This window comes from Asparagus officinalis, chromosome 4 (assembly GCF_001876935.1).
Source record: "Asparagus officinalis chromosome 4, Aspof.V1, whole genome shotgun sequence".
Taxonomy (NCBI): Eukaryota; Viridiplantae; Streptophyta; class Magnoliopsida; order Asparagales; family Asparagaceae; genus Asparagus; species Asparagus officinalis.
In genome coordinates this window covers 100,670,918-100,691,791 of record NC_033797.1, presented here as the reverse complement: position 1 = coordinate 100,691,791, position 20,874 = coordinate 100,670,918, and the positions used below count along the sequence as shown (strand labels likewise).

Genomic DNA, 20,874 nt, shown 5'->3' with positions numbered 1-20,874 from the left:
GCCTGGAGAGGCACAAACCTTTTTATCTGATCAGCACAAGTAAGACAAATTTTAAAAATTTGGTTTTGTTTTTATTAGTCCCTTAAATCTTGCATATTTTGAAATTAGTCTCTCAAATCATTTAAATTGCTACTAGGTCCCTAGTTCTCATAAGTTGTGTCAAACTTGATTTGAGGGACTAATTTCAAAATAACCTAAGAATTGGGAGGACCTAATAGCAGTTACTATGATTTGAGGGACTAGTTTGAAAATATGGAAGATTTAAGGGGCTGATATGTGAAAACCACTAAATTTTGTCTATCATGAAATAATAGCTTCTTTTCATGAGGATTAAATATAGGTTGGGAGTCCAAAAGTTTAAAATATTAGGTATTAAACACAATTTTCCATGCAATTCATTTAATCTTTCGAATCTTTCAATGAGATACTATATGTACACACATGTTAACTAGAGCTTAGTCATTTTGGGATAGTCTAAATCGTAGATGTCAAGAACATGGATGCTATAGCGAACCATGAACCGGGTTCAATTGTCTCGGAACATGATACAATAACGAATTGGGTTGCTTACCCAGGGACTTGATTTAGAATTTAAATTAGTTAATATTTTGGGGGGGAAGACCATTTTCAAAAGAATAAACAACAAAAAGTGTATGATAGTGGCAATTTGAATTTTTTTAACCATTACTGATCCTTGATTATGACTCTTGCATAAAATTGTGCATTAAATCGCTTCCTACATTTAAAACCCAAACCTAAAATTGTACCATGTTCTCTAGCATACCATCTAAGCCTAACCCCCTCCCCCTTGTGCCCGATTCCAAATAAGTGGTGTACCATGCTCACATTCCCATTCTATGAACTGAAACAAACTGGGTTCCATGCAACTACGGTCTAAATCAAAAACCATGAAAAGCCACTTGACTACCAACACCTTAAGATTGTTAGATCAGTCTTAAATATAGGTTATTAACCTAAACACTTAAACCAGTAGCTTGGTTTACCCTAATTTTTAATTTAAGTTTATTATTACTTAGGTGCTTAAATATAGGCAATAAGACCCCGTTTGGCAAAGGGTTAAGGAAGAGGGATTAAGAAGAAGGGTTAACTTAGACTACTTAGTTAATCTATCATGAATGGTTAAAAATATTCTTATTCCGTTTGGATTCGATAGTTAAATCAAGGGGTTAAGTTTTTTGTGTTTGGCAAATGAAGAAGCGCTAAGGAGATTAATCTCATTATTTTTTTAAAAAATACCACTTTCGCCCTTACTGAAAATTTATAAATAATTACCTCATTAAAATAAAAGGAGTTTGAATTTATGAAAATTTATAAATAATTGTCTGTTCTACTTGTTGGTGTAGGCGTCTAAAAATACCTATAGGTATCCACACATCGCTCGAGACAGAGAGAAGGTGATGAACACCATTATCTAAGTCTAAGAGGATTATCCGACGCCGACGAACACATGAAGCGAAACGGTGAACCGAATAGCCTGTGCACTCACCGGCCACCTCCAATTGGCTCGTGCACTCATCGGCCACCACCAAGTGGCACGCACGCTCATCGGCCACCAAATCGAAGACCAAGTGGCCGCGTGCTCCCGACCACCATCAAGTGACCCGCATCCTCATCGGTCACCAAATCGATGAACCAAGTGGCCTGCGCACGCTCGCCGGCCACTTGGTTCACCGATCAAGTACCCGCACGCCCGCAGTCACCACCAAGTAGCCCGCACGCTCATTGGCCACCAAATTGACGAACCAAGTGGCCTACACGCCCGCCGGCCACCGTCAAGCTATCCATGCGTTAGCGAAACGAATCGGGGAAGTGTACAAATCAACGAAACGACGAAATACGCGTAACGACGGAATAAGTTAAAACCCGAAAAAAACCGATAAATGCCCTGGCGGCCGAGTCGCGCCAAAGCGACCCGGCCAGACCAGGCCATTTGGTGGCCCGGCCAGGCCGAGCCACCGGGTGACGCTTCGGTCAGATTTGATCTAAAAGTGTGATTTTTCGGTTTTCACGGATTCTCTCGGGATTTGTTGGTTCCTGAACGTCCCAACTGATCTGATACTATGGTTAATCAGTTCTTAACTGAAGATAAGGAGGAATCCCTCGTTCTTATCTAAATACCCGCTTCCGAAGCTTATAAATACGAGTTCGGGTGCTCATTTCTCCGGGGCTGAACATCAAGAGGGCGAAACGCTGCCGAATTAAAGAGTGGAGCCACGAATTTACAGCAAGGATTAGCAGATCTTGGCGATCTCCTGTGCATAAAGAGTGAAGTTCGAGAGATTCGAGACTTGTCCCTTATTTCTCCGAATTTAGGCTTAGTCTTAAATCTCGAGAAGAGCCGTGATCTCGCTTGGTCGAGATCATCGTTGCAGCGATTACTTCCTTCGTGAAGTAAGAGTTTTGATCATCAATTTGTCAACCAGATCTGATCCGCGGCGGTCCACGGATATTACGTCCCCGGCACAGGCAAAGATCCCACACAAGTAGCGGGTGATAAACATCCGCTGTGCTGTTTGACAAGAATCGTATCTTTTGTATTTTTATTGTATAAGGAGATCTTATAAAAAGATCAACTTTTTATTTGAGTTTATTGTAAACGAATAAAGTTGTAATATATTCAATCACAATGAAAACATCGATTTTTGACCCAAACAGTTGGCATCCAATAATACCAATTCACAGTAATCAATAAGATATGAACATAAAACTTTGGGTTGAATTAAAATAATAGCAAGTATACGCTAGTAGAAAGGGGAAACTTATATGTTTTCAAATTTTAACATGAGCCATGATTGTCAAGCAGATTCTTAAAATAAGCATATGTTTTTATAACATAAGATGAGTTTTTAACATGAGCCATGATTGTCAAGCAGATTCTTAAAATAAGCATATGTTTTTATAACATAAGATGAGTAAGCTCAATTATTAAAATAAGCTTAAAATAAGCATATGTTTTTATAACATAAGATGAGTAAGCTCAATTATTAAAATAAGCTTATGTTTTCATTCAGTTGTTAGGCATTTGTTGTTTCACACATGGATGCAACATATATTATTGTGATATATTACCACATATTCTAGAAATTCCAGATCTTGCAAGCTTGATAAATACCTCTTAATAGATAATAATAATATAGAAATGGCCACAAATTATGTTTTGCTTAAGTCTAAAATGCTTTACCCAAACTTCCAACATGAGCATCAGTCTCATTTCTCGCGCTCCTCTCCCCCCCTCTCTCTCTCTCCTCGAAAAAAACCCTAGAAATTAGGGCAAACAGAGAAGGAGAGAGTCGATCATGGCGAGATCCTCTGGTTCTTCTTCATCGCTCTTCTCCTCCCTCCTCTACTTCGGCCTCTCCATCACTCCTCTATTCTTCCTCTCTACAAGCGAGGAAACCCCTTTTAGAGGTAATTTCGAAGGCCTTGATTTGATCCGATCTTTTCTATGGGTTGCATTGCGAATGATCTTTCAATTGAAAAAAAGAGAGGGAAGTTTTTAGAGGGAAAATTTAAAGGGAAAGGAGTAGAGGAAAACAATTTGGGGAGGTGAATTTTACCCTAATTCAGATATCTAGTCCCGCCAAAATTTCCCTTTATTTCTTTCCCGCCAAATTCCGCTGCCTACCCGCACGAGATCCAAATGAGATTTTTTCCCTAAATTCCGCTGCCTACCCTCGCGTGAGAAGGCGGAACAAGCGTTGTTCCGCCTTCTTATGAGGAATAGTTAACCCGTGCTTTGACGGGATAAATGGGTTGTTGGGCTCACGTGCGGGTTTGTTAACCCTTTGTCATTTTTTTCTGTTTGGCAGATTAATGAAGGGTTAAACCCCCTTAACCCCTCATTTATCCTCTTGCCAAATGCAGCCTAAAGCATTAACCCTTGCACCTGTTATCATACAGGTTAGAAGAAGGAAACAACGTAAGTGCTATACAGGTAGAAGAAGCTAAAGGGGTACTTAGACTGTTCCCAATGTGGGCAACATGCTTAATCTACGCGGTTGTATTTTCACAATCATCTACCTTTTTCACAAAACAAGGGAGCACTCTGGACAGAAGAATCAGTTCAAATCTCCAAGTGCCACCAGCAGCACTGCAGAGCTTTATCAGTGTTTCTATCGTTGCTTTCATTCCCATCTATGATCGAGTTTTAGTCCCAATTGCTAGAAACTTTTCAAAGGTGCCATCTGGTTTCACGCTTCTCCAAAGGATCGGCATAGGCTTGGCCCTTTCTACAGTTTCCATGGTGATAGCAGCTCTTGTGGAGATTAAGAGGCTCAAAATTGCTAGAGATTTCGGGCTCGTTGATGACCCTAATGCATCTATTCCTATGAGTTTGTGGTGGTTGGTTCCTCAATATGTACTCTTTGGCATATCAGATGTGTTTACTATGGTGGGCTTGCAAGAGTTTTTCTATGATCAGATGCCGGAATCTTTGAGGAGCCTTGGTCTTGCTCTTTACCTTAGCATATTTGGCATAGGCAGCTTCATTAGTAGTTTTATGGTCTCTGTGATTGACAAAGAAACTAGAAAAAATGGTGACAGTTGGTTTTCTAACAACCTGAATCGAGCTCATCTTGATTATTTCTACTGGCTCCTTTCTGGACTCAGTGCTCTAGCGTTTGTCCTCTATGTCATCTTTGCCAGCTGCTATGTTTATAAGAAGAAAGCAAATACCGTATGATATCGAATTCTTGAACTGCTTGTTATTTCTGTTTGTTATCAATTGTGAGGGTGCATGTATTGTTAGGCATGTTATATGTTGGCTTGAAAACTGCAATTTTTATGTATAAATGGCTCGGATGTTGGAGAGCACTAATGAATCCTTTGTTATCAACTTTCATCGCGACTTTCAGATACATGTTATTAACAGTGTGTCTGAATTTGAGATGTACTGCTATGATACTTCAACTTTGAAAGTAAAGTGGAATGAGCTTGAAGTTACTCTGCAGACAGTGTGGCTGAGTTTGAGATGTACGTCCTAATCTTATATCTGGTAAAGCTTAAATGCAGCAAACTGCCGATGAAGAAAGCTACGAAAGAAAAATTAATCCATGGAGACAGGGAACCTTAGTACTGTTTTCATATGTGCCTGAGCCATTCTTCTCCATGGAGGAAAAATTAATCCAATACATTTTCTGATTTAATAATCCAAAACAATTTCAGATTAACAAATATTTATGCAGGATTGTCCCATAGACGTCGTGTAATTTTTCTGCAAAAGCTATAGGAATACCTCACTCTCAAGTAGTCTAATTGTCTTGCCTCTACTCAATTCACCTTGCTCCTCCTAACTGCTTATTAGGTGCTTCACAAACTGAAGGAGATGAAATGATGCGGAACGGGAAAATATTTCAAGATGAACAGTAAGAATTTGAACACAATTCAGGTGAACAGTAAATTACTCTTTTTAAAATTTTCTTTTGAAAAAAACATCTAAGATTGAAAAAAGGATAGACTAGATTCACTCACTCATAGCGTCTAACATATTGACAAATGGTTTTTCACATCTTAAGAAATCACTCCAAAATTCTCATATAACCATAATTTTATTCATCAATCAATGTCTATTCCACATAGACATCAAATCCTGAAATCTTATCTAATAAAATTAAAAATCAACATAACTAAATATCTAAGAAATATATCTAAAAAGATAAGGTCTCAAACTATACATTCCTATCAACTAAAATAAAATCTCTACTTGTCCTTCATCAAGTTGACGGGAAGAGGAAAATAGCTGCAAAAATTTTCAATCTACTCTCTGAAATAACTTTTGGTACTTTCATTAGAGAAACTTCATATTTATAAAGAGCATGCATGTGGGAGCTTTTAGGCATTTTTCATGTTTGGTAACTAGAAAGTAGAAAGTAAGGAGAAACTACCTTCTAAAAAAAGTTCTCCCTCTTCACTTTCTTTTAGCAAATCTCTTTTTCTTTTTTTATTTATGGTTTGGCGAGGGAACCCCATCTTTTAGCAAATCTCTTTTTCTTTTTTTATTTATGGTTTGGCGAGGGAACCCCACGAGCCTTCGGATCATGGGCATCAAACTCTCAAGCATAGCTATGAGGCACTCCCTAATGCACAGCCTCGAGTATTCCATAAAATTAAATTTATGCAGGCGCTCTCTAAGAGAGTCGAACTTGATACATTACAATACTACTCATAGGCAGCTTACCAACTCGCCTAGATCCTCTTGGGTTTTGGAAGATCTAGTTCGGATGATAGAAAGTGAAGATATAAAAAGTTAAGGTGATAGCTGATGTGAAATCTATATATTTTCTTGGAAAAGTTGTGTCATGGCCCCAAAAGCAAAATCTTAATGTACTGCAGCCCCTTTGATTTTTTTTTTCCATGTGGTTCAGCCCTTAAAATAGGACACTATGTTCTGCAGCCCTTCTTTAGCAATTATTATATGCCAACTAAGCATAGAGAAAGAATAAAAAATAAAAAACCCCAAAATGCCCTTATCTATTCTTTCATGTTAAGTTTTAAAGCAAGTTGAATTAGACTTAACACAAAAGTCTATTTCATGTTAAGTCTAATTCGGTTCATGTTAAGTCTAATTTAATTTCTTTTAAGTCTAATTTAAAGTCTATTTCATGTTAAGTCTAATTCGGTTCATGTTAAGTCTAATTTAATTTCTTTTAAGTCTAATTTAAATCATGTTATGTCTAATTCAACTTGTTTCAAGTCTAATTTAATTCATGTTAAGCCTAATTCAACTTGTTTTAAGTCTAATTTCATGTTAAGTCTAATTTAATTCATGTTAAGTCTAATTTAATTTTTTTAAGTCTAATTTAAATCATGTTATGTCTAATTCAACTTGTTTTAAGTCTAATTTATTTGAAATTAACATGAAATTAGACTTAGAAAAGTTGAATTAGATTTAACATGAATTAAATTAGACTTAACATGAACTAAATTGGACTTAACATGAATCAAATTGGACTTAATATGAAATTAGACTTAAAACGATCTAAATTAGACTTAAAATGATTTAAACTGGACTTAACACGAATCAAACTGGACTTAACAAGAACCAAAACTGGACTTAACATGAACCAAACTGGACTTAACATGATAAACTAGACTTAACATGAAACTAGACTTAACATGATCCAAAACTGGACTTAACATAAAATTAGACTTAACATGAACTAAACTGGACTTAATTTTGACATATATATTGACATGAAAATATATATATTGTTGACATATAAAAAGAGAAAATAAAAAGTAACATATGGTACTATGGTAAGTTTACCCCTTACCCATTGACAATATTATCTTTTAAAAAATAGTAGAAAATACATACGTTAGAAGAAAGCTATTTAATTGCAAATTGTGCACCTCTTCCAATAACTCGACTTGGTGAAATCAATAGTAATAAAATATCATATTTATTAAAAAATGCTTTAGAATTATGCCATTATAAAAATAGTTTGATCGAAGTAATTTTGGAATGATTATTTTGTGCCTAGATATATACGCAATGTTTATATAAAGTGAATAGGTGGTTCATGTAATATCAACCGACTTCTAAAATGTTAGTGCATTATATGACGTTGCGAACATTCAAGAGTGTCAAGCGCCAACGGGTCTGCGGTTGGCGCGGGCAAGCCGTGAGACTCACCAAATGTAACACACTGTTGGGCTCAAATCACTACCAAAATCGACTAGCCGATGTTACACTTGAGTTTTTAGCTTTCCCTATATAAACCCTTTAATTTCTCATTCTCCCACTAATGTGGACTAAATTGCTGTCAATGGGATGTCGCAAATAGTTTATAGAATGTTGTGTCTTAGGTAATGTTTTTGCCTCGTGTAACGTCTACAGTTTATACATGATAGCGGGGTTGCCGGATTTGTGATCTAACCATAAATCATATATGAAATGTGTCGACTGTGCCACAATCAATCGGCAGAACCACAAATCATGCGTATAAGAATTAGGGATTCAGGAGTAGCTAGTTGGGTTGGAGAAGCAATCCGAGGGTGACCTCATTTAATCATAATGAAAAAAATAATGGAAGTAAAATGGTGGAAAATTAATTTAATCTAATATAAGATTTATATCATATAGTATAAATATTGGAAGTCCCAAGAACTGCTTGATTAGCAGCTCAAGAAAAGTAAAGAGCCCTCACATCCTTATACTCTACAGTACTCATCCTAATAGTCCACTTGCATTGGGCCGTGGACAATGAGACTTCCCCAATATATTAAGAAAAGACTCCTTAGATATCCAACGCTTTTGCGGTGTAAAAAAAATACTTTATTTGATCCCACATGCAACGTTAGCAGCTAAATCATAAGCAAAGCATACTACAACAAAAGTGGCATGTGTCTACATGACACATAAAATTATCATTTTATTTGCAAAGAATTAAATAACAGTGACACGAATAAAAAATATGGTAAATCATGACACATATTTGTGCTATTAGATATAAAATTAAATTAAGTTAATAAAGACTAAAAGTCCCTCATCGATTGTGTGAGGATCTAATGATGGGCTTAAATAATAAGTCTTAGATTTTAGGTATGTTGATGATCAAACATATATGGTAACGTATAAGCCAAACAACTCTATGGTTAAGTGTATTTTGGTGAGAGGAATCCTATGATGGGTAACATTTTGGGAAGTTCAGTGTTGAATGTTGATACTTTTTATATTTTTATGATTTAGACGACTATGTGTCACCACTCTTGACACATGCATGTGTCACAACTTTTGTGGCATATATATGTGTCACTACTCTCCACACATATGTGTCGAGAGTTTTGCGTTGCGACACACGTGTCGTGATTTTTATGATACGTGTATATATCATAAGTATTGCGACACATTCTTACATGTATAGAAAGATGCTCTCCACACATGCTCTACCAGCACTTTTTGACACATGCTCCACCAGCACTTTTTGATATGTGGCTACTTTAATTGTGCGACACAAACATGTGTCACGTAGAGACAAAAAATGTACCATAACTTACAACTTTTGTTATAGTGGCACCAAACAGAATGAAGAGAAGGATGGAGACCTCCTCCTCCAACCCTCTCCTCCTCCACTGCCCGTTGACCGGGGTCGTTGTCACTGGGGTCGTTGACTACCGTGGCCTACTTTGGGATATCATCAAATTTGATAATGTATCCAACCGGTCAGATGAGGGAGTCAACGGCAGAGGCGGCGGCAGCAGCAGCAGCGTTCCACGCTTTTGGTCTGGGGTTGAGATGATGACGTCGTTTTTGGTGGTTGCCAATTCACTTCTTGCTCGGTACCTAATTACAGTCTCTGCCTCTTTACTCTAAGTTTTGGTTCGTGGTATTTTGCATTTAAAGTCCCTTTCAGTTTGATTTTCTTAGCGTTAAGATATTTAGCTTCTTTCATTTGTTTGTCGATGATAAAAAAACAAAGATTGGTCTCCTTAAGAATTTTTCTTCTTCGTAGTGTTTAACTACTTCACAGGGTATTAGAAATGCTGACCTTATCAGCAGCGATGCCTTCATTGCGTCCACCCAAGCGCAACAACCCCTCCGACTCATCTACAGGTTGCCCTGATCCGACTTAACTTCCAGACCACCTTTTTCTTCTTCTCCTCCATTTATCTGGTCGCATTTGCTCAGGGCGGCCACAAACCTTGCTTTCAAGCATTTGGTGCTGACCACTTCAATCAAAATTATCCTGAGGAATCCATCGCCAGAGCTCCATCTTTAACTAGCTAGTGGGTAATTTTCTCTCTGCGGGGATCTTGGGTTTGGACTCCTTTGCGTCTCGATGATTCTTGCTCTCGTTGTGTTCTTGCTCGGAACCAAAACATGTAGGTTCTATCCCTTGGAAGAGAAAAGTCCATTTGTGTGAGAATTGGAAGAGGAATAATGGCTGGTATGGTAAGAAGAAGCTGGAGAAAGCCTGGAGACGAACAAACATTCTCATCAGATCAGTACAAAGTAAGATAAAATTTTTGAACTTTTTATCTTTCACACAACATTAAATTTCCCTGGGGATAACTAAACATTGGCTGAGAAACAAATTCACCCAAAAGTTTAAATCCTTCATGCTTTCAGTCTTCCCGATATGAATGCTCACACTTTTAGTTATTTGATCTCAACTTTTCGATTTAAGTTCATTACTCTCATAGTCATTCCAGCACGGAGCTACACTCAAATCTGAATTACGAGTATCATATTCAATTATAGAACGTTAGCGTTTTGGGGGGAACACAAGCCATAGCTAGAAGAGGAACCTGGAATATCCATAATACGAGCAGTTAACTAGTAAACTATTAATCTCGTATACCTGTCACCATACAGGATAGAAGAAGGCAATAGAGACAGCGCTATACACATAGAAGAAGCTAAGGTCATGCTTAGACTATTTGCAATAGGGGCAACATGCTTAATCTATGCCGTTGTTTTTGCACAAATTTCTGCCTTCTTCACAAAGCTGAGGGAGCACCTTGGACAGAAGAATCAGTTCAAAACTCCGAGTCCCACAAGCAGCACTGCAGACCTTTTACAAATATTTCAGTTGTTGTGTTCATTCCTATCTATGATCGAGTCCTAGTCCCAATTGCTAGAAAATTTTCAAAGGGTCCATCGGGTATCACATTTTTCAAAGGATCGGTATTGGAGTGGTGCTTTCGATGATTACCATGATGATCTCATAGAAACGAAGAGGCTCAAAACTGCCAGAGATTTCAGGCTGGTTGATGCACAAAATGCAACTATTCCTATGAGCTTCTGGTGGTTGGTTCTCGATATGTACTCTTGGGCATATCAGACGTGTTTACTATGGTCGGGCTACAAGAGATTCTCTATGATCAGATGCCAGATGCTTTGAGAAGCCTTGGGCTTGCTCTCTACCTCAGTATTTTTATGGCTTCATTACAGGTGACAGCTGGTTTTCCAACAACCTGAATCTAGCTCATCTTGATTATTCCTACTGGCTTCTTGCTGGACCCAGTGCTATCGCATTGGTCCTCAACATCATCTTTGCTAGATATTATGTTTATAAGAAAGTAAATAGTACTGTATGATATCGAATTCTTTAACTGCTTGTTATATTTTGATTGTTGACCATAGAAAGTGTTACATTTATTCAGATAAGTTATGTATTGGCTGAAAAACTGCAATTCTGATGTATCAACAGTTCCTTAGTTTCAGTGGCACTCCCTTACTGCTTAACAACTTAATCATACTCCCCGTGCGTGCTCCCTTGCTGCTTAACAACTTACTCATACCAACCGTGGGTGACCGAGATGGTCGGGAGGTTCGCATAGGCTCCCCCATTCTTGGTTCATTGCTAAGTTACCCGCCCCCCCCACACACACAAAAAAAAAAAAAAAGGAAAGCAAAAAGAAAAAGAAAAAGAAAAATGCAAACAACTTATTTCATATTCGGGTCTAGGCAAATTAGTCCCTTTTATCAACTCCATTGCAACCTTCAGATATATGTTTTTACTAGCATATCTGAACTTGAGATGTGTATGCTACTTCATCATCAAAACTAAAGTGAGGCATTTATAACAGCTTGACATTTTTTTTATTAATATAAGAGCTTGAAGTTACTCTGAAGACAGTGTTATACCTGAGCATCACTCTCAATGCACAGAACAGTTTCTGTACAGAACCTTATATCTGGTAAGCCATGTGGCAACCCATTCAGGACGAAGAAAACCACAAACTGAGATCCGAAGAAAAACATCCCCCTCCTCTCAACAGTCGAGCCTTTCGATAAATTACACCCAATACTAGCTCCCTGGAGCATGAAGACAGCCATGCATCGACTTTAGAAGATTCAGTGTGTTCTATAGAAATAAAAACTTTGCATTACATGTCCACATTTCTTAATAGACTTTTCAACTTATCAGCTAAAAAAAAGTCATTGACAACCAGATAATGGAGATAAGGAGCGTCATTACCAAGTAAAGAAAATGAGAACCAAGTTGAGAGTTCCATAGCCAAACTTTAACATCCGTGTTCTACTTTATACACACATCGACTGCAACAGTGATGTTTAAAGAACAAGGACCCCGGATCATGGGTATCACAGTGGAGTGAACAACATAATAACTCAGGTTACAGTGTTTTGTCAATGAGCTACAGGTGGGTGCCAGTCGTCAAAATAACATTTGGCTTTAGAAATTACAGGAATACGTCTCATCTTAATACTCTTTTAGCTTCAGATTATGAAAACTGAGTACAGAATTATCAAAAACTTCTCCAATTATGGAAGCATGATAATCCAGTGACTGGGTATTTCAATAGCCTCCGTGTCGATGAAGAAGCAAAGACCGGTATATAGCAGCCAGATGGAGAAAAACAATTAGCAATACGAGGAAATCATCTAGTAAACCTACCAGCCCCAGAACTCCTGTAAAAGTAGAGCATTCACACCAGATGTTAACATTGGATGCTAGAGGATTGTGGCCAAAGATAATATAAATTTGCATTACTTTCTGGAAGAATGTCCACAGGGCTCAGTACATATACTCCACTTAGAACCATCTGCAGATCCAAGGCTAAATCAGTTATCAAATGGGGAAAAAAGTCAACAATAAAATCTAATATCATAAAATAGACTGCACATTGTAGCAGGGTATGAGAATGCTTTCAAGTCAGCCCGTCACATGCGTGTCTTGGGAAAAGGGAGGGAGCAATTTAGACAAGACGAGTCTTCCATGGGTGAGATGCAATCGATTGAAGAAACCATAAATGAATACACTTAACAAACTTACAAGTGGGCACCGTTGATACACGGTGAGATGGACAAGAATACTTAAAAAGCAGTTGAGTGCATGACTCACTTATGACTGCTATCACAAAGCATAGATGAAACCCAACCTAACATAACAGTCATTGACCCGAAGTATATCTGTATATGAAATCTTCAATTTTTTATAGAGAAAGAATGGGGTCATCATCAAATAGTAGCGGCGCTGCTATCTTGTATGTAGGGACCCACCATGTGATCCATTTGAAGTTTGCAAATAATTAATCCAACGAAAAAACAACACGATGGTAAGTAATATTCACAAACAGGAAGAGCATCATACTTACTGCAAAAATCATCCGTGCCCTAAAAACAAAAGGAAGGGATCTCTGCGGATCCATCAGTTCTCTTAGCATTCTTCGAACAAAAAATGGAAGGTCTCGCAATCTCTGTCAAAGAGGGTAAACATATTAAAAAAGACAAAACCTCATAAGAAATGACAAGGAAAGATTCACAGCTTATATTGTCCACCATATGTCAAACAGAAAATAAAACAACATGTAGGATTCATTGATGATGTAGGTACTACGTAATAAGGCGATTCAAAGATACAGATCCTCGACCAAGATCCATGCTCTAAACCCAACAATAGAGCTAAATGCTGCTAGCCTTGACAACACAGTAGTGTAAACTAAATGTGCACTCTCAACCAATGTACATATGTAGAAAATGACTGCTCGAGCATGCAGCATAGATCAATAATATTCTTTTGGTCGATGGAATGATAATTAGCCAACAAAAATTTTCTGTATGTATACGTATATATGTATATATCATGCAATGCACAGAAGCAAATTTTATGTGAAGTTCTGATGCACAAATTCGCGAGAAACTTGTCCAAGCGTGAATCCATCACACATCAGGCTTGAACACACCCAGATCTGGCACAAGTTGTATGAATCCACACAAATCTGGGTCCAATCAAGATGACAATGGGCTGGACTTGCATGGTAACATATATCTGGTATGCTAGTCTTATGCAATAATTCTTAATCCCAAGCCCTCTGTCCCTCCCTCTCTTCCCTCCGGAAAGCGGTCGTCAAATGAGCTGACAATGACACTGATCACTGACCGACAACACAAGCATGTCCGCTGATGAAGGAAAACCAACTACGAGCGACGAGGGTGGACCGAAAGAGATTTTTTGACGTTTATTACTAACTAATGGTGTCATGTCCCGAAACAATAGCGCAAGTTCACTAATATGGGTTACATGACAGCAACGATTCGTGCACAATACAAGTTCTCATGCACATGTCAAGCCTGTCACTTCATATCACATAGATCTTTACAAAAATATAAAACCTACTAATGATAGAAGTTCAGAGCAAACTATATATATAATCAGTACCTGCAACCCAAAAGCTCATCGTCATAAGCTCTTACCAGACCCAAACACATCGCTTGGCTATATACAAGGCGAAAGAGAGGCTTTCTCATTTAACATCTTCGAGCAAAATGCCATATCCAATAACTTCTTCGAGTAAAATGTCATATCCAAAAGCTAGCTTGTAAACAAAGCTATATAGGATCTGGATAAAAAAAATGAAAACCACAGGGCTCCCACCCTCCTCTGGCGCCCTTTTCCAGAGCAGCCCAGACCTTACCGCACCACGAGATGCTATCAGCGAGCCTTTGGAAAGGGGCGCCCGAGAGTTTCATTTTTTTTAGATATTGTATAGCTTTGTTTACAAGCTGGCTTTTGGATGTGGCATTTTGCTTGAAGGTGTTAAATGAGAAAGCCTCTCTTTTGCCTTGTATATAGCCAAACAACATGTTTGGGTTACGTAAATGCTTATGACAGTGAGCCTTTAGGTTGCAAGTACTGATTATGTATATATAGTTTGCTCTAAACTTCTATCATTAGCATGTTTTATATTTTTGTGAAAAACTATGTGATATGAAGTGACAAGGCTTAACACGTGTATGAGACTTGCCTTGTGCACAGGTTGCTACTGTCATGTAACCCATATTTATGAACTTCTGCTATTGTTTCGGGGCGCAGCAAATGGTTACAAAGGCTAAAAGGAAAAGTTTAGGTTTTACCTAAAATTATAATGTAATTATCTGATTGCAATACTTGTGCTTCCACAAATTGAGGATTATTTTAATTATTAGAAATTTTAGTCTTTCGTTTGATTTAGATTTGAGCTAATATTTCAAGGATAAATTAGGAATAGGATTTGTTTCCTTTTTTTATTTTGTAAATGTTAGTTGCTTTTGCAAATTAATCTTGCTCATGCTTTGATTTAGGACTAAGGAAAACAATTCAGTTTATGATTAGGATTTAATTTAACTTCTTTTCGCATAGCACTAATTATTTATTCATGTTGTATGATATTAATCCGTAGCACAATTTGTCTTTAATCATTCATATTGCTAGTATTTAACATAGTAGTAAAATATGCTTTCATTTCAAATTGTAAAGAAGCATATTGGACACAAGAACTAATCTACTACTATGCAGAAATTTATACATTAAGTTGGTAAATAGATTGGGAAGGTCTGTAGGTTATTAATATCAATGTTATCAAAAGGCGTGCTGCTCATTGCACCTCATGCGCTCTGCGATGTGGGATCATGGTGAAGCGTCTTGTGTCTGAGACAACAATAGTTTTTTGCGCCTCGCAAGTGCCTTGCGAGAAGGCGCTTCGCACAGGGCACTTTGAATGGCATAGCCTCATATTTTTTTTGCTTTAACGTTGCAATCAGGTATTTATACCCGATGACCCATATCCCAAAAACCGATTAGGCCACTTGTTCTTACATTTTCTTGTTATCTATCTAGAAAAATTATGTACGGTGTGCATCTCGCTTCACTCAGGCGTGCACATCACATTGCGCCTTGAGCATTTGCATGTAAAGGGACTTTGTGGCACGCATTGCTCATTGCGCATAGATAACACTGCTTAATATCATGTTTCATTTTGAAACTTGTACGATTGTTCTAATGCATGTGTTCTTGTTATCAATGATGTATTAATATTGTAGAGTTAAAGATGCATCCCAAGTGGCCATCATACAGTCATCCTTCAGATAAAAAATAATAGAACTTCTGTGTAATGAACATGTTAAAGTAAAAAACATGACGAAGTGAGAGAAATTGAAGGTGGAAGTGTAAGTTTCTCATAAATGAATACAATAGCTTATAGCCTTATAGAACTGAGTAAATGTCATTTGTTGAAGATTGTCAGCAAGACAATTAGTGTATAGCCAAGAGCTTAAATGCAAGTTTACAAGAAGTTAAGATTTAGCTTGAGTAAGCCGAGATGAGAGCAAATGTGGTGCCAAAGTCCCTAAAAAACTGATACACCTTTTTAAGTGCAAGTTTGAGGTTGATGGCTCATGTAAAATTCATACTTTTTAGACCCATAGTCAAAGAAGAAGAAAGTTGGCAAGCAAACCACTAACATGTGATTTAATATTCAAGATCAAAAGCTATTTGATGACGAACTTACAAAAAATATACTATTCAGAGGGCTAACCGTTCATCTCCAATAGTTTTATTCTTGTGACAACCTTCTCCATGACGAGAAACAGTAATCTCAAAGGATAAAAGGCTCCAGGATGTTAATACTTTGAGAACTCCATTACTACAAGATGACAAATTGGTGCAGGACTTGAGTTGGAACCAGTAAGGCAAGTTTGCAAAGAGAAAGGGAAATCTATTGTCTCCAATGGATGAATGAATCCCCAAATTATAAATGCTCTGCTGGTGATAGAAGATTGTCCTATCTTCATAAAATCTATAACTCAGGTTCAAAATCTCAAATCTGTATCATCAAGAATTAAATAAGAAAGGTCATAGGGGAAAATCTATCCGCATCCTCAACTCATCATGAATGACGTACAAGACTTTTAAGTTTGTTAGTGGAGCAACAGAAAATTAATGTCCTCATATATTTACGATGTGTTTGGTGCATACACAAAATTTAACAATCAAGAATACTTGTGCTAGCAAAAAAAAAAAATACTACGACCAATGAGATAGTTTACCATGAATGCAAATGGATAATAGATGTGCATCAAAATTTTCAGAATGAGTTCGGAGTGACGCTTACGATGTTCAATAAGTGCAGAAACCAAGGTTGCTTGCAGTTGTAGAAATATCATCGGGTGCTACTTTTGTGATGCATTGAGATTCAAGAATATGAAAGGATGGTTAGAGTGACCTTTATCCAAGTGTGACAATTAGAGAAGAGCTAAACTCACATAGGAAAGACTGTTAATGATGGATCATGTATGGTGGCAGACACTGATTACAACCAAAACCTACGGGACTAGTAGTCCCGTAGGTTTTCTGGCATCGTATTAGTCGCCAATTAATGGCGACTAAACATACGGGACTGACAGTCCCGTATGTTTCGAATACGCAGTTTTTTTAAAACGACATCCGTTGGCCAAAAAGAGGTCGTTTTTGCTAAATAATTAGCAAAATGGTCGGTTTTGCTAATTATTTAGCAAAAAAGGTCTTTTTTTTAAACTCCTTGTCTAAATTTGTCGTGTCTCGCACCTGCACTCCTATCTGTATTGTACCCATGCAACATAGCATATAACACAAGGAAACAATTATACACGAGTTCAAACTTTTATCTGGCATATAATATCTTGGTTGATAGGTGGCATGAGAGTACTAGAACCCTACACTGTTTAGCATGATCTCTAAACCCACAATAAATATTATCATCTCTCTTTTTTATAATTATATATTACTTATGTATGAGATTTTTATAACTATTTTATTCATGGAACTAGAAAGGAGGGTTAGTTTAGGATTTTATTTAACACAACAATAAGGAAGTAACCATAGAGAAAAACAATAGTATGTTCAAAGACTTTCTAAATGTGAATGATAAGGAGAGAACTTAATGAAGAATTTTCTTGGGTTCGCACATTTCGCTTGTCATCTTAACATGTTTCCAACTCTTGTCTATAACAAAATTCAAAATAAACAGTATTGGCAAAAAGCTTGCAGAAAGGATGCATGCTAGCCCATCTAGACAGACCACAACTCTCAGTTTAATTCTAACCTAACTTGGAATTCAAATGTCTTTCTTTAAATAGGTTGTGGTATTAAGGAAGTCATACAAGGACAAATAACATGATAATAGTGAGTAAATAAACTATGCCAAGAAAGTGATGCATACACAGAAAGAAGGTGAATATGCTTGAAGGTATTCCTTTTGTCCAATAATCCAATGTATTGTCGAACCCTTTGAAGAAATCTTTTTATCATGTCCTAGAAATTATCATGCACTTGCTCTCTCGCTCAACATTCGGATGAGGTTTGGTTGTCCTATGAAAATTAGGATACAATGGGCAGCATCCACATTGCAAGTAACCTATCGTGCAATCGTGCAGACGCAAACACACAGGAAGAGATCCCATTCGAAAAGAACAGAGCTAGAAGAAACATTGACCGCGAGATATGAAACTACAAGGATATCTTACCTGCATGAGGCTATTCGAGCCTCTGCCAAACACACGGTTATATTTCTCTATTTCTTGCAGAACTCGACTAGCTTCCGGATCATGATGCTGACGCTGTGCAACCTCAGCAGGTATCAGCAAAGTAATAAAACGGCGACAAATGGGACATTTGCAGGCCTGAAGTGCAGACCCATGATGCCACACCCTCAGTATACACTGTCCTGATCACACCAATCGATAAACTTAAAAGGCAAGACTACAGCCATTTGGCTTCAAAATCATAACTTTAACAGAATTGAACGCCTTTTCTGGGCGAGTAAGCAGAGAAATTAATGCCAAAAGTTAGTAACCAGAATTATATCAATTCTCAAATTTCAATCGCTTTTTTTTTGCTTCTCACATGTGCCATTAATTACTTGCCAATTTCCTAATTTTCCATAGATGCAGTACAACAGATCTAGCAAATACGAATAGCATTCAGCTTCCCCAAATAGGATGAAGGAATCGTCATCACGAAATCCCCATTCTTTTGCACAAATTCACGCAGATGTGTTGGATTGTGACCTAAAAATGCAATCTTTTGCTTGAATTAGCGAACTAGGGTTTTGAATTACCGCAGAACCAATGGGAGCAGTTGGCCTGGCAAGGGAGGCTGAAGCTGTCGTGGCAAACTGAGCAGACGTCGTTATCAGGCGGCGACTCCATTGCTCTCTCTCTCTCTTCTTTCTGTCTCCTCGGATCTCTCTCTCTCTCTCTCTCTTACGGTTTGTCTCTCTAGCTCTGAGTTCGGTATCGTGCCTGTAACCAAGATTCTTTAGAACAATTTTTGAAGACACCCCCATTTAATTTTTTTTATTTTTAAAATCGACCGATTTTTTTTATTTATCAAAATCGACTCGTTTTTTGTCACGTCACCTAATCATCTTCCTAAATAGTCGGGGTTGCCAACCCCGACTATTTAGGAGTACGTTGAACCCCAATTAGAAGTCTTAAATCCTAAAATTTTATGTCCTAAATAGCCGGGGTTGGTAACCCCGACTATTTAGGACGGTGATTAGGCTGACGTGATAAAAAACGGGTCGGTTTTGATAAATAAAAAAAATCGATCGATTTTAAAAATAAAAAAAAATAAAGGGAAAAATCTCTTTTAACCCAAAGTTTTACCCTCAATTATTTAAAAACTCATCCACTTTACTAAACACCAATAGACCCATTGTATCTCATCTCACTTATTTTTAAATCCAACATGTATAATACACCCATTTTTTGTACTGTATTTACCCAATAAATTAAAAATTCCTAAACTACCTCATCCCCAAATATAACTCATCCCCTCTCTCTCTCTCTTCCCTCTCTCTTCTGTTTCACTTTCTCAAAGAATCCATGAGAGATTAGGGTTTCGGCGAAGAGATCTCTGGTTGAGGATCACCGGCAGCGGCGAAGGGAGTTGGTTCGACGGTGAGCGACGACGGACGGCGGGTGCACGGGTCTGAAAGCGGAGGACATTTGGAGCGACGACGGACGGCGGCTGCACGGGTCTGAAAGCGGGTAACACACAAATCTTCCCCTTTTCCTCTCTAATACTTGAAATTAAGCCCCTAGATCATCGATTTTCATCGCAAGTTCCTCATATCACTGAGTGTTTTTATTTTTCGATTGAGGTTGTAGAGAAGGCGACGGAGAGAGTTAGGGCTTGGATTAATCGGTGTTGTCTGTAGCGAGAGATATTGGAGTTGGGAGAGATCGAAAGGTTTTCCTTGCAAGTGTGATTAACCTCTTTTTTTAAATTAATTTATGGAAATGGATGATTTCTTGACCTAATTATGTTGATGTTTGGTATAATTTAGGTCATCGTGGGACTGTGGATTGTTTCGTACATTGGAAGTTCGTTTAGTATCTTCACTCTTATTTACATCGGTGAGTTCTAATAATTTATCCATTGTTTGGCTGACCTAATTAAAGTTCCAAAAGAAGAACACTTTCTTTTGATCGAAATTAAGCCCCTTGTTGTAGTTTTGATCACATGCAACTTGCACGTATAAATTGTTGAAAGGGCCCGAAAGATAAGAATGTACTTATATCACAGTAATCTCTCGAACATCTAAGGTTTAACACCTATGATAGCTTGGTGTTGAAATCATTAATATACTATTACTAAAAATAGTTACCCATTGAAACGCCACCTGGCAATTGAACTGCCACCTAGCAATTTTACCCTTCGTTCTCTTCATTTTCCCCCAAAAAAAAACACCAATTCGTTCTAAATCACCGCTTCGTTCTCTTCATTTCCCCAAAAAATCACCGTTCTCTTCATTTCCCCAAAAAAACAATGCTTCGTTCCATTCGTCGATCTCAGAAACCAACTCCCCAAATCGCCATTTCTTTCCCCCCAAACCCGCCCTCGCCAGCTACCTCTACTTCAAATATTGGCGTATTTCGTGATTTGGTGAATAATCGTCTAAGGCCTTTGCTAAATAATAATCATTATGAAGCCCTCCGTCAAACCCCTTTTTTCCATTTCATTAATCTACCGGCTATACCTAATGAACAAGTTGCAGTTGACTGCTTGCTTCATGCATTTAATCCAGAGCATAGCTCATTCAGGATTGGGGGAAAGGATATTGCGTTCAGTGTTCTAGATGTGCATG

General features: G+C 37.7%; 2 protein-coding genes across 2 annotated transcripts in view; one reads left to right on the top strand and one right to left on the bottom strand.

The window, feature by feature from the left end:
- Window positions 1-11,076, top strand: part of LOC109839092 (protein NRT1/ PTR FAMILY 5.10-like) — a 13,355-nt gene extending 2,279 nt beyond the window's left edge. Inside the window, 11 exon segments of the mRNA XM_020407528.1 lie at window positions 1-39; window positions 3,922-4,696; window positions 4,875-4,992; window positions 9,033-9,300; window positions 10,337-10,472; window positions 10,474-10,536; window positions 10,538-10,631; window positions 10,634-10,681; window positions 10,684-10,776; window positions 10,779-10,916; window positions 10,919-11,076. The exon segment at window positions 1-39 is cut by the window's left edge and continues 5 nt beyond it. Of these exon segments, the coding sequence (XP_020263117.1) occupies window positions 1-39; window positions 3,922-4,696; window positions 4,875-4,992; window positions 9,033-9,300; window positions 10,337-10,472; window positions 10,474-10,536; window positions 10,538-10,631; window positions 10,634-10,681; window positions 10,684-10,776; window positions 10,779-10,916; window positions 10,919-11,061 (1,915 nt within the window). The 3' untranslated portion in view covers window positions 11,062-11,076.
- On the bottom strand, window positions 11,950-19,025 carry LOC109837907 (E3 ubiquitin-protein ligase RNF170-like). Its single transcript, XM_020406291.1, has 5 exons — window positions 18,841-19,025; window positions 18,248-18,447; window positions 13,084-13,185; window positions 12,480-12,531; window positions 11,950-12,397 (listed from the first exon to the last, which is right to left on the bottom strand). The coding sequence occupies exons 1-5, from the start codon at window positions 18,929-18,931 to the stop codon at window positions 12,285-12,287; spliced, it is 558 nt and encodes a 185-aa protein (XP_020261880.1). The 5' UTR covers window positions 18,932-19,025; the 3' UTR covers window positions 11,950-12,284.